The following is a 13,411-nucleotide window of genomic DNA, read 5'->3' on the forward strand; positions in this document are numbered from 1 at the left end:
TTTCATATAATACTAGTATATTTAATAAAGTACTTGGGACATATTTAGTGAAGGCTATGGTTTTTCCTGTGGTCATGTATGGATGTGAGAGTTGGACTGCAACCAGTCCATTCTGAAGGAGATCAGCCCTGGGATTTCTTTGGAAGGAATGATGCTAAAGCTGAAACTCCAGTACTTTGGCCACTTCATGCGAAGAGTTGACTCATTGGAAAAGACTCTGATGCTGGGAGGGATTGGGGGCAAGAGGAGAAGGGGACGACTGAGGATGAGATGGCTGGATGGCATCACTGACTCGATGGACGTGAGTCTGAGTGAACTCCGGGAGTTGGTGATGGACAGGGAAGCCTGGCGTGCTGCGATTCATGGGGTCGCAAAGAGTCGGACACGACTAAGCGACTGATTTGATCTGATCTGATCTGGGACATACTTACAGGTAAAATAATTTTTTAAAAAGTATATATGTATTTCTCATTTAATATCTGACTCATAAAAAAATAACTATAGTACTCTGATGGGTGATTAGACCACAAGTTATAACTTGGCAGGGAAGGGTCTTAAGGCTAACAAATAATCCAATACGTGTGTTAGAATGACAGTGACCTGGGTGTGGAGAAAGAGACCAGGTACAGACGCAAGTTTCGCACCCAGGAGCTCACTTACAGTAAGAGGTTTCTTAGAGCACTGCCCAGCCTCGGGGTGGGTGGGCCCTGTGCGAAGCTCCGCCCCTTGAGCCTGTACAGGCGCGTCCTCGCTGAGAGGCTTGGCCAATCAGAAGGCGAGTCTTAAGGTCAGGGTCTGAGGATGCGCGTGCCCCCTAACTCTGGTTTGTTCTGCGCAGCCTCCAAGGGGTGGGACCTGGAGGGAGGTGGGGTTTAGCTCTGGCTTGCCGCGAAATTGGCCCTGGCAGTGGAGGGGAGCAAGGGCTGCTGGAGCCTGGGGCGGTGGACGCCCGCAAAGGCCCCTCCTAGGCCTCAGGCCGGAGGGCTCGGCCCCTCAGGCCGGTCGGCGGTCCCCTAGGCCCAGGAAGCAGGGCGAAGGCAAAGCGCCCCTTCTGAGAAGAGGCCGGGTCCTCCTATGCGGCTGCCCATCTTCGGAGAAATGGGCAGGAAATGGAGAGGAAGTGGCGGTGGGCCAGGGGGGCCTAGGTGCTGGGATGGAAGGAGGCGCTGCCTAAACTCACCCTCCCTGACTTTCCCCCTCGATCACGGCGGCCATGACAGCGGGCGATCTCCTATGTTTATTTTTTACTTTTCCTGTGGTGCTGAGTGATACTTGCAGGCCTCTTGAGGGGAGTCTGGCAGGGGAGATAAGGCCCAGGAACAGAGAAGTGCCCCGGGGCTTAAAAGAGACAGTGATCACGTAGTTGATACCGACCTGGGTCCTGGGACTCTGGTCAATAGAAATTGATAAGAGGCCAGAGGAGGAATTCAGGCAAGGCTTTATTGAGACTTGTGCGGCAGCCCCAGGCAGGGAGAATAAGTAGCAGTTCCTTTGCAGGATCCCCGAGGGGGTGAACTGGTCCTTCAAATGGGGTGAAGGTAGGGGTGGATGCAGGAGGTGTGACTTAGGTGGCCTGCCCACCCCCGTGGTGGTGCTGTGTGCAGGGATCCTGAACAGGACCCCCTTTTCTCTAGCACCTCAGAAGTGGCAGTTGCATTTTGGCCTTTTTGTACTTTTTTGTTCCTAATTTTCCCAGCTGCACATGTGTACAGTTAATTTTTAGTCCGTTGTAGTTTCTCTGTCTTGTGTTGCTATAGGAGACAGTTTTCCAGGTTCAAATCACAGATCCCTGCCTGTCTCGTTTGTCCCACAAGCCAGTGGGATGTCAAGGGCATTACAGCATCTTAAACTGTCAGCCAGAAGTTCAATGTGTTGGAGGCTTACTATGTACACCTATTAAATATCTTCATAACAACCTCCATGCTATTAATTATCCTCATTTTTCAGGCAGGGAAATGGAGACTCAGAGAATTGAGCTGCTGAAGTCCTGCATCTAACCTTGTGGTAGAACCTGCCCTGCTTGTTTGTTTTTCATCTCAGGGCACTGCCTCTGGTTGGGCTGCTCTCCGAGGCCGTGCAGACCCATTGCCCAGCTGTGCCCCTGTCCCCACCCTCCCGAACAGTCACTACAGTTACAGGAAGATACTGGGTTCCAGGATCTTGGGCCCTCCGGATCTGAGATTCCTTCTGAAGTCACAGAACCTCCAGGAGTCCACAGAGGGAATGTCTCAAAGTGTGCTGGCCAGGAAGGAGACCAGACACGAAGGGCAGTTCCTCTCTGCTCCAAAGGTGGCCGGGAGGAGGCTGGCAGAAGGTCAAGGGAAACAGGAGTGTTGGGGGAAGGGGGGCTTCCACTACTTCCTCCCAGTGGAAGGATGATGCTGGGAGAGCAGTTGCTTGACCCAAGGCTCAAGCTTTGTCTTTCTTTCACCCCTAAGCCTTGCACCAGATGAGGGACTACAATTCTGACCCCAGGTTGCAATTCTGACCCCAGACAGTGTGCCCAGACTATCCTGTGAAACTTTGAGCCCCTGGTCTGAGAATTCCTCTTCTCTGGGGCAGCTGCACGTGGCTTTGAGCACGGGGACGTGAGTGTTTGCCAGACTCATCTAGATTCTCCTGATAACATGGAGAGTGGGTTGGGGGCTGTGAATGCAGAGTTTTCCCCCTAATGTTCTGTCGAGTGGAAACTCCCCCTTCTGCTTATAGCTCATCTCCTACTTAGGACTGGAGGCTCTTGAAGAGGGTGTGTCACACGTACTTGTGCTCAATTTGTGGTAATACGTTTTCTTTATAATAGGCGAGTTAACAGGCATCACTGAGACTGACTATGGAAACCGAATGTATAAGAAAGACGGGACCCTAAACACCTGCTGGTTGGCCCAGCCGCCACACCACCACTTCGCTTAGGTGCGAGACGCAGACTGCGTTCTGACCACGGGGAAAATACCTTTGTCCGCCGTGGCTTTGGAATTCTTCCCAGAGTGATGAATTCTAGTGAGAAAGAGCCCTACGTTCTTAGGGCTGGCTCTCCAGTGAGGCCTTGCATCATTCTTTCCACTGTAAACTGTGCGGCTGGCTTCTCCTGATCAGCCACACGTGTACCGCAGAAAGGGCTGGGCCTGACGTGGCCACCCAGGGGCATCACCCTCGTCCTGGAGATTTTGCTGCCGCCTCCAAAGGCCCCAGTCATGTGGGATGCTGGTCCCTCATCTCTTGGGCACTCTGGGTGGGGAGACTGCATCCTGAGCCACCTCATTGGCTGCCTGGGCTCTAGCACAGACCACTCAGCAGGGCTGGGAACCGGCGAGGGGCCGGGCTTCGGAGGCGGGACCACCTCAGGGGGAGGGGCTTGAGGCTGGCCGCGAGTCAAAGGCGGAAGTGCAGATAAACAGGATTCGAGTCATCGTTTAGATAAGCACTTTTGCTTCTGCACCACAACCTCCTGGAAGGCTTGCTTACACTTTCCTGAGCACAAAAACAAACTTTCTAATCATAAGTAACATGCGTGCGACGTGAAGTCTGGCTGGTAGGACTTGTTATCTTTCTCTCATTGATGTCAACCAGTTTCCAAAAGTCTCTCTTAAGTAGAGGTTACTGGTTCATGCATAGAATGTTGGATGTGAAAACTCAAGAGGGATGGGGCTGTGGGGCAGGTGGGCATGGAGATGTGCTGCCTGCAGCCCTTCAAGGAGAAAGGGACGAGTTACCCTGGCTTCTGGAGTGTTGTCAGTGGACACCCTTCAGCTGTCAGCTCCTTTAGGAGATGCAGAGAGCTGCCCGGCCCCAGGTCCCTGCGTCCTGGAGGCAGCCTGTCCAATGGCTGATCCAGATGGAGCTAGAGAGGCCTGCCTTTGGGTTCAACAGAGGAGTTTCTGCAAGACTGTCCTAGCTCCAGGGCTCCTCTGGAGTAGCCTGAGGCCCCCTCCTTTCTCCTCCACATGTGGTGACCCCAGAAGTCCTTTCTAATAAGCACTGTGAACACAAGGTAGACTGTTTCCATGAGAACCCAACCTGCCCCTGTAACACAGGGACAACTGTGCATGCATATGTGTGTGTGTGTGTGCATGAACTTGACATTATGGAAATGGTGAAAACAGACACAGAAAACAGACTTGTGGTTGCCAAGGGGGAGGTGGTGGAGGGAAGGACAGATTGGGAGTTTGGGGTTAGCAGAGGCAAACTATTACATGTAGGATGGATAAACAGCAAGGTCTTACTGGATAGCGCAGAGAACTATATTCAGTAGCCTGTGATAAACCATAATGGAAAAGAATATTAAAAAAGAACATATATGTGTGTGTGTCTGTGTGTGTGTATAGATGGAGCTAGTGATAAACAGCCCACCTGCCAATGCAGGAGACAGAAGATCCCCTAGAGAACTTCTCATGGCAACTCACTGGAGTAGTCTTGACCTGGACAATCCCAAGGACAGAGGAGCCTGGTGGGCTACAGTCCATGGGGTCACACAGAGTCAGACACAACTGAAGCAACTTAGCACGCACATAACTTAATCACTTTGCTGTACAGCAGAATTAACACATTGTAAGTCAACTACAACAAAAGTTTTTAAAAACTTGTACAGTTCAGGGAACCTTACTCAGTGCACTGTGGTGACCTAAATGGGAGGGAAATCCAAAAAAGGGGATATGTATATGTATAGCTGATTCACTTTGCTATATAGTAGAAACCAACACAGCATTGTAAAGTGACTATACTCCAATACAAATTAATTTTAAAAGTAATTTACAAATTAATTAAAAATTTTAAAATTAATTTAAAAAATAAAAAAATTTACTTTATTTTCTTACTTGACAAAAAAATGTTGAAAGAATAATAGCACTCGTCTTCCAGAACTATCACAGGATCTTGACAGCCCCTAAGGTTCTTTTGACATTTTGAGCTAGTGTTATCAGTGTGAGTTTCATCTCGGTTGTGGCTTGTGCCTCTTATCATCATGAAGAAACCCTAAAGGTCTCACTTGATGTTTTTGGTCTTGCTCTCAGCTCTGAAAAACTAAGCGCCCATAGTTAGAGTGACTTGCCCAAGCTTCCCAGGAGGCCAAGCAGGTTCCACTTGTTGAGGTTTTTCAATGTATCAAAAAGACGAAGAGGAAGAAATGTAAAAACGGGGTGAAGAAATTGTATAAGAGAAAAATGTAGAAAAATTGGAATACACGATTCAAGAAGTGATGAGAGGATTCATAGATACAGCAGACATAGGAATTCACTGAACTATGGTCAGGTGACTGGCAGCAGATTTAAAATTGAGTGATAGATCTGGTCTTCTTTTTTTAAAATATTTATTTATTTGGCTACACCGGGTCTTGGTTGTAGCACATGGGATCGTTTAGCTGTGGCTTGTGAACTCTTAGTTGCAGCATGCGGGATCTAGTTCCCTGACCAGGGATGGAACCTGGGCCCCCTGAACTGGGAGCTCAGAGTCTTAACCACTGGACCAGCAGGGAAGTCCCAGATCTGGTCTTTCAGTCCCATCAGTTGGTGCCTCTCAGGTCCAGTTTCTTTTGACTAGAGCATCAGGGTCTCAAGAGGCTCTAAGGCCAGTTACACTGGTGGATGTAGGGTCTGGCACCTTAATTCTGTGTTCTTGCCTCCATATTCATGTCCCATTCTGTACTACTCAGTGTTTTGTGTTGATAAATCAAAAGAACAAATAAGTATGATGTGTTTGAATGAACCTTGTGTTATGGACCTGGCTATGGAGACTGCCATGACGATGTGATGGTTCTATCCCTGAACATCTGAGTTAAGATGAGCCCTGGTGGTCCAGAGGTTAAGACTCTGAACTTTGGGGCTTCCCTGGTTAAGCATCCGCCTTGCAACGTAAGGGACACCAGTTCGATCCTTGGTCTGGGAGGATCCTACATGCCGAAGAGCTACTAAGCGCGAGTGGTGCAACTACTGAGCCTGTGCTCTAGAGACGATGAGCCGGAACTAGTGAGCCCACATGCTGCAACTACCGAAGCTGGCACGCTGGAGCCTGTGCTCTACAGTAAGAGCAGCCACTGCAGTGAGAAGCCCACACACTGCGATGAAGAGCAGCCCCTACTCACCACAGCTAGGGAAAGCCCGCACGCGGCAACAAATACCCACCACAGTCAAAAAAACCCCTCTTCTTCCTGGGAGTCTGGGTGATGGAGAGCAGGAAGGGGCCAGATTAAGATTTTCCCGGGCTCCAAGTTCTCATAGGAGCATGGTGCTTTCCCACGACCCTCAAACCTTGGGACCCATGGCTTACATGTGCCAGAACTTCAGATAGCTTCCCTCTGAATTCTCTAACTGAATTCTCTAACTGGCTTCCCTGGTGGCTCAGTGGTAAGCAATCCACCTGCCAGTACAGGAGGTGCGGGTTTGATTCCTGAGTTGGGAAGATCCCCTGGAGAAGGGAATGGCTACCCACTCCAGTAATTCTTGCCTGGGAAATTCCGTGGACTGGGGAGCCTGGTGGGTTACAGTCTATGGGGTCACAAGAGTCGGACATGATTTAGTGACTAAACACCACAGTACATTCTCTAACCAGAGATCAGAAACTGAAGGTGACTTGTCTGCCTCTTGGTGTGGGGGGAAGAGGAGGAGTTGGGGTGGCAGGGCAGCCATCACCACTGTCACCACTGTGGAAGCCAAGCCCGCACACCCCTCCCGGTCCCCGTGAGAAGTAGCCAGGGAGCCAAGGAAGGGCCGGAGGCGGGAGGAAAGGAGCAGTGAGCCTTTTTATTGTGGATTAATTCACTCGGTAGTAACAATTCCACACAATATTAAAACACTGCAGGAAAGTGGGTGTGGCACACCTGGAATTTTCTTTTTTTAATCAGAAATAAAAACCACTGGACATCCACACACAGATGGGGTAGAACCTGCTAGAACCACAGATTGCTTCTGAGAACCTGGTGACCAGTCTTTACAACATTTGGCAATAGTCTCCAGGGACGGGGGCAGGTGGGGGGGAAGTGGGCGGGGTGTCGATGTATGGCTTTTCAGGGGACCCAGCCGCAAGCTCTTGAAGGACAAGCGACCTGTGGTGGCCTCCCCATGGCCCCGAAACTGCCCCTGATCACTCAGGCTCGGGGCGGAGGTCTAATGACTGTTTCCTGCCCACCTGGGGGCTGGAGCTGCATGAGCTGCCTGGAGGCCCAGTGACTACCAGACAAGGCAGTCAGGACATCAGAGAAAGAAAAAGCACCTTCTGCACTTCCATGGGGCTGGAGGTCACAACCAAGTTACTTCGTTCTGGGCCTAGGGGTTGCCTTTGGGGAGGATGGGGCAGGGGCATGGAATGGGGGCTGGGCCAGGCCCAGGGAAGCACTGCAGGCTCCAGAGAGGAGACTCAGCCATTGCCCAGCACCGCCGTGTGTGTGTGTGTGTGTGTGTGTGTGTGTGTGTGTGTGTGTGTGTGTCCCTAATTCCCTCGGGACGTGGCTGAGAGGCACTGGCCTTGTGGGGCTCTTACAGTCTCCAAGACACCCTGAAAGCCGTGTTTTCCTGCTGACATGCATGCCAGAAAAGCACAAGCAGAACAGCGTCCTGTGTGCCCCGATGCTCCAGGCCTACCCTAGGGACTCTGATGTTGAAGAGGAAAAATAAAAAAGGGAAAAAGCGCTTTTTCCTCTGCTGGAAGGAAGTCCACAGCAGGGTTCCTGCTGCCGCCTTCTCCCGAGCTCAGAGGCTGTGGGTGGGTACCTGGGAGGCAGCTGGGCAGGTGTGGCCATGGGGTGGGGGCACAGTGGTCCCCATGCTCTCTGGGCCTCAGTTTACCCAGACCACTGAATCCCTGGGGTCTCAACCAGGGGGGAGGGTGGAAGCTCTAGCCCAGGTCTGATTTTGCTTCAGGGTTTGAGGCGGTGGGTGGCCATCGGCTGGCTGAGCCTGGAGCCAGCGATGGGGCTGCTGAATTCAGGTTCCCCCCACCCCCTCTGCCAGGGGTCCTGAGCTTTGCTTTCTGCTGGCTTCTCCAGGGTCACTTGGTGGGGACACATGATGGTGCTGGCAGGGCAGGGGCTGGAGAGAGAGGCAGGTCTGGGTCCGGGTGCTCCCAATGAGATCAGGACCACTTGTCCTCTTTGGGACCTGGCTGTGGGAGCCTGGGTCAGTGGGGGCTCGGGAAGAAGGCTGGGCGGGCGCGGACTGAGCTCTGGCTCAAGGGATTAAGGCTTCTGTCCCAGAGCAAAGGGTGACGGGTTAGCAGATGGCTCGTAGGCTGCCCTTGCTGCCCCTCTGCCCCTCAGGCTGAGCCCCGCTGTGCCATGGCTGCCCCAACCCCTACCCCTGGGGTGTGCCCAGGGTTTCTGGAATAGGCTTTGTTTCATCCTGCTGTTCTGCCAGGGGTGGGCAGGTGGGGCCTCCCCACCCTAGGCTGCAGTGTAGGGGTCAGGGGCTCGGGGGCTTTTCCCAGTCCAATTGCAGGTGCGGAGGAGCCAGGCTCCCTGAGGCCCCAGGTGCTCCCGGACCAGCCGGAGAGAGCTGGGTGCTGGGTGAGGGGAGCGTGGCCCTGGGTCTGCACTCTGGGGGTGCTGGGCATCCCACCAGCCTGTGCAGCCAGGCGAGGTCTGAGCCCAGGGGCACGAGAGGAGCGGAGGCTCTGGGTCCTGCCAGCCCACGTGCCTTGTGCTGGCTGCCCAGGACCCTCGCGCTCAGCCTGGGAGCCTGACACCCCAGGCCGTAGGAGCGGGAGGCCCCTGGAGCTCAGGCCGTGGGGTCCTGGAAGCTGCAGGTGGCCCCGGCAGCTGAGGAGGGCAGGTGTGCATTCGGCCAGTCCTCCAGCTTCCTGCTCCTTGAACCGTCCATATCACAGCATAGGAAACAGCCATTATAAAAAGCCCACCGCCCCGTCCCTCACTGGCCACTCCAGGACACTTTACAAACACCCCGGGTGGTCGGGTGTGAGTGGGAGTGGAGCACAGAGAGTGCCTCTCTGTGTCCGGGCAGAGGCTCCCATCTCCACGGCTTCTGCAGCAACTTCCAGACAAATCCCACACCTTTTCAAACCCGGAAGCACCAGGCGCCCCGGGCAGGTCTCCCCAGGTGGCATTTCTGTTGGAAAAACGGCCATGGAGATGCAGAAAGTGGAACAAAACAAAACACTGAGAAGCTAAACAGGGCCGTGGCCTCTTAACTGCCAGTGCCAGTCTCCTGCTTAAAACTAAAGAAAACACAGCTGGACGTCACAGTGACCGGGGCCACAGGCTGAAAATCCCTTTCTGGGGTGGGCGGGAGCCTCAGCGTGGCTGGAGGGTGACACAGGCCACAGGAAAGCCACGCAGCGGGGTGGCCCTGGGGGACAGTGTTTCACAGGCAGAGCTCCCCTCCTGGCCCCTACCATCCACGTGTGCATTGTTACATGACCTGGCTTTGCCTCAGATTCAGCTGATGACGCCTGATCTTAGTGGTATGGAATTACAAGGTTTTAAATGAAAAGGAGAAAAATTTCCGCAAAAGGGTGCATTATGTCCCTCCCCCCAACTCCCACCCAATGTTACTCCACTGAACAGCCTCCCACCTCCCCAGAAAAGCATCGCATCATCCACTTGGCAGAAGCCTTCCCAGCAGCCAAAGGTGTGAGACTTGCCACCTGCTTGGGCCGCCCACGCCAGTGGCGGATTCACCCACCTCCTTCCCTTCCCCACTCTGGCCCAGTTCCGCCCCAACCACGACTCAAATGGCAGTTTAGTTTTCAGAAATTGTCACCACATCGCTGGGGCATGTCAGTTTTTCCCCGTTGGAAGTGGCGGTGAAGCCCGGCCCCTGATGGGGCTGCGATACTGGGTCTGGTAATCCATTTGAACCCAGACGGTAAATTTTACCCCATCTGGGCAGTGGTGACTGTTTGCATTTCTTTCGGAATTAAGAGTTTTCCTTGATTTGACGCCCTGGCTGGGGGAAGGGGAGCGGGGTGGAGGAGTTGAGCGAGCGAGACAACCAAGCTATAGGATAATACAAGGCTTCTTGTCCTTAAAGGGGTTCTCGGAGGCGGGGACTCCCACCAGCAGGGGGTCGTTCCGGGCGTGCTGCTCACAGTAGCTCATGAGTTCAGAGGAGGCTTTGGAGACCTGGGTATGGGCACAGGAGGAGAGAGGAAAGATGAGAAAGGGCCGAGGCTCCGTGTCCCCAGAAGCCAAAAGATGGAGACAACCCTAGTGCCCGTCACCTGAAGACACACACCGTGTCCCACACACAGGGGAGCACCACTCAGCCACAGAAAGCAGAGAAGCCCCGACACTTGGTACCACGTGGACGGACCCTGAGGACACGATGCTCAGTGAGAGACGCAGACACAGAAGGATACACAGGGTGTGACTCCACTGACAGGAAACGTGCAGAGCAGGCCAATCCAGAGACACAGAGAGTGGGTTCCTGGTTGTCAGGGGCTGGGGTACTAGGGGGACGGTGACTGTTAACGGAGAGGGGGCTTCTTTTTGGGGGTGATGGAATGTTCTGGAATTAGGTGGTGGTGATGGTTACACAGCACTGTCAACACACAAAATATCATTAGTGGTCAATTTTATGTGTATTTTACTGGAATTTTAAGATTAAAGAAGCAGCTGCAGGACTGAGCCCCCTCCAGCAGAGCTTGTGTGGAGTCTGAAGGGAAGGTCAGGGGAGGGTTGGGTCTAAGTCTCCATGTCCATCCAAGAAAGGACCTGATGGGGGACAGCCCAGCTGGCAGGTGGCCCGGCATGGGGGACAGGCCCTTCAGTGGCTGATTCCTGTGCTGTCTGACCAGTGGGGTTGCCGTGGCCATGGTGAGGAAGCTGACACTTAGGACCCCCTGCATCAGGGTCCCCAGAATAGGAGGGAGGAGAGGAAGGGACTGCCCAACCGGCGCTGGGGAAGCAGACCTGGGGAGAGCAGTGGCTGGTGTCCGGTGCAGGGAGGGCAGGGGTGGGGGCAGGCTGCACTGTCCAGGCTGCCCGCTCCAGCCCCGTTTTGAGTCTGGGGCGCAGGCACACCTCTGCAGCAGGGGTTCTCTGGAAAGTCTTCAGAGGAGCCTCTGCATGGGCCCTGGCTCGGATTCTATGGCTCCGCCTGGATCCCTGCAGACAGGATGCCATGTGCCTTCAGCCTCATCTCCCCGCCGCTCCCTCGGGCTGGCCCTGCGGTCCCTGGTCGCTGTCTTGGGGCCACAAAACCTCAGGAGGCACTAGGAGGGAGATGGGTCATGCCTGACTCTGCTCCTCCCCATGTTCAAAGGCTGCCAGGGAGCCCTCCCAACATCAAACGGGTGGGTGAGTCAGCGATCTCTGCCAGGGTTGGGACTGGCGGAGGAAACCACTTCAACCGGGCTGCTCTGTCTTCAGCCTTGAGGAATGCTTTGAGTGCTCAGAGTCCTGGAACATTCAGACGCCTCGTGGGGGGCCCCCAACCCCACCCGGGGGTTGCAGCGACCTCCTTCCACCTGGCTGGGCTGGAGGTGCAAAGCGCTCAAAGATCCTCCCCCTCCCACCACAGGGCCACGGGGCGAGTGTTTGCACTGAGCAATGACAGAGGATGACGGTGCTGGGGGAAGCAAGCCGTGAACAAAAACATGGGTGATGGCTGATTTTATGTGCTCACTTGGCGCGGCCATGGGTACCTGGTTGTCTGGTCAAAGGCCAGCCTAGATGTCTCTTATTGTTGTTGTTTGGTTGCTCAGTCATGTCCAACTCTTTGAGACCCCATGGACTGTAGCCTGCCAGGCTCCTCTGTCCATGGGATTTCCCAGGCAAGAATACTGGAGTGGCTGGGATGCCATTTCCTTCTCCAGGGGAATCTTCCCAACCCAGAAATTGAACTGGGGTCTCCTGCATTGCAGGTGGATTCTTTACCAGCTGAGCTACCAGGGATGAGATGAACGTTTAAATTTAGACGAGATTAACATTTAAATTTATGGACTTTGAATAAAGTAGATGACATGCCCTAATGTGGGTGGGCCGCATCTGATCAGTTGAAGACCTTAAGGAAAAAGACTGTTTGATGGCCTTGGAACTCGAGCTGCAGCAGCTCTTCCCTGGGTCTCCAGTCCATTGTTCAGCCCTGCAGACTTCAGAACTGCCAGCTCCACGATCGCGTGACCCAGTGCTTTAAACTGCCTCTTACGCTCCCTCTCTCTCTGTAATATATCATCGTATATCTCTGACTAATGCAGTGGGCAGCTGGAGCCTGGCTAATGAGGGAGCGTAAACCACCAGTGTCTTCCAGACAGATACTCCCTGGCCCTCGCCCGGCCACCTGCAAGCTGGGGTCTGTGGCAGGAGTCAGCTGCTTGGAGGCAGCCCGGCATCCTTGGCAAAGTGGACGGGTTTGGTGAGAAGATGATTTTGAAAAGTGGCAGATACCTTTCTTGTGTAAGAGGCCATGACTGGCCCATTGGTCCTTATTCTTTGAAAGGGCTGGATGTCATCCTGATGTCCACTTATGGACTTAAGATTCAGCTACATAAATACATGTATCCCTCCACACATGGGAGCATCCCTCAGCCATGAAAAGGAGAGAAGCCCTGACACTCGCTAACACATGGACAGATCCTGAGGACATGGTGCTCAGTGAGAGAAGCAGACACAGAAGGACACACGGGGTGTGACTCCACTGATGGGAAACGTGCAGAGCAGGCAGATCCATAGACACAGAGAGTGGGTTCCTGGTTGTCAGGCTGGGGAGGGGATGGGGGTAACTGCTAATGGGAACATTTCTTTTTGGGGTGATGGAATGTTCTGGAATTAGTCATGATGGTTGCACAACATTTTCAGTTCACCAAATGTCATTGAATTGTACACTTTAAAAATGGTTAACTTTATACAAATAATTAAAAAAAAAAAAAGCCTGCAAGCTGACTGCCCAATTATGCAGTATCTTATTTTGTTTTGCATGTTCCTGGTCTCTGATGGGTTAAGCATTTGTGAGGAGTAACTGCTTGTCTTTCTCTTTTTCTTTTTTTTTAGCATAAAAATCAAACATGCTTATTTCCAAAAATGCAATCCATGCAGAAGTGGCAAAAGTAAACATTGAAGGGCCCCACGTCCTCCCTTGCCCAGGGCCAGGTCTCTGACTTTTCTTTGCATCTGTCATAACAAGGGAGTGGCATAGAGCTCTGAGGATGAGGGGCCAGAAGAGAAAGTGCCTGCCTCACGTTCACCCTCTTGGAGGGGCCCCATCCGGCCTTCTCTGGGGCTATCCAGGGATGGACCCCAAGGGCTGAAGGGCTCACAACAGACCTTGAGGCCTGCCTTTGGTCTCACTGTGTTTATGAAGCACACTGGCACATCTACCATTACAACAACCCACAACTTAGCTTAATAGGTGGTGTGTCTTTCTGCTGAGACAATGGAGGCTCAGAGAGGTTAGGCAAGTGGCCCAAGGTCACACAGCAAGAGGCACAGCCAAGTGCAAACCCCCGCTGTCCTGCTAGCCTCCGTGCCCAC

At 53.2% G+C, this 13,411-nt stretch overlaps 1 protein-coding gene across 4 annotated transcripts in view; it reads right to left on the bottom strand.

Moving 5' to 3' along the window:
* Window positions 1–6,711: 6,711 nt before the first annotated feature.
* GNG7 (G protein subunit gamma 7) overlaps window positions 6,712–13,411 on the bottom strand; it is a 138,304-nt gene continuing 131,604 nt past the window's right edge. For all 4 annotated transcript variants that reach the window (XM_027547141.1, XM_027547137.1, XM_027547139.1 and 1 more), the window contains one exon: window positions 6,712–10,063. In XM_027547141.1, coding sequence (XP_027402942.1) covers window positions 9,938–10,063 — 126 coding nt within the window. In that variant the 3' untranslated portion in view covers window positions 6,712–9,937. The remainder of the gene's footprint in view (window positions 10,064–13,411) is intronic.

This window comes from Bos indicus x Bos taurus, chromosome 7, assembly GCF_003369695.1.
Source record: "Bos indicus x Bos taurus breed Angus x Brahman F1 hybrid chromosome 7, Bos_hybrid_MaternalHap_v2.0, whole genome shotgun sequence".
NCBI classification, from domain to species: domain Eukaryota; kingdom Metazoa; phylum Chordata; class Mammalia; order Artiodactyla; family Bovidae; genus Bos; species Bos indicus x Bos taurus.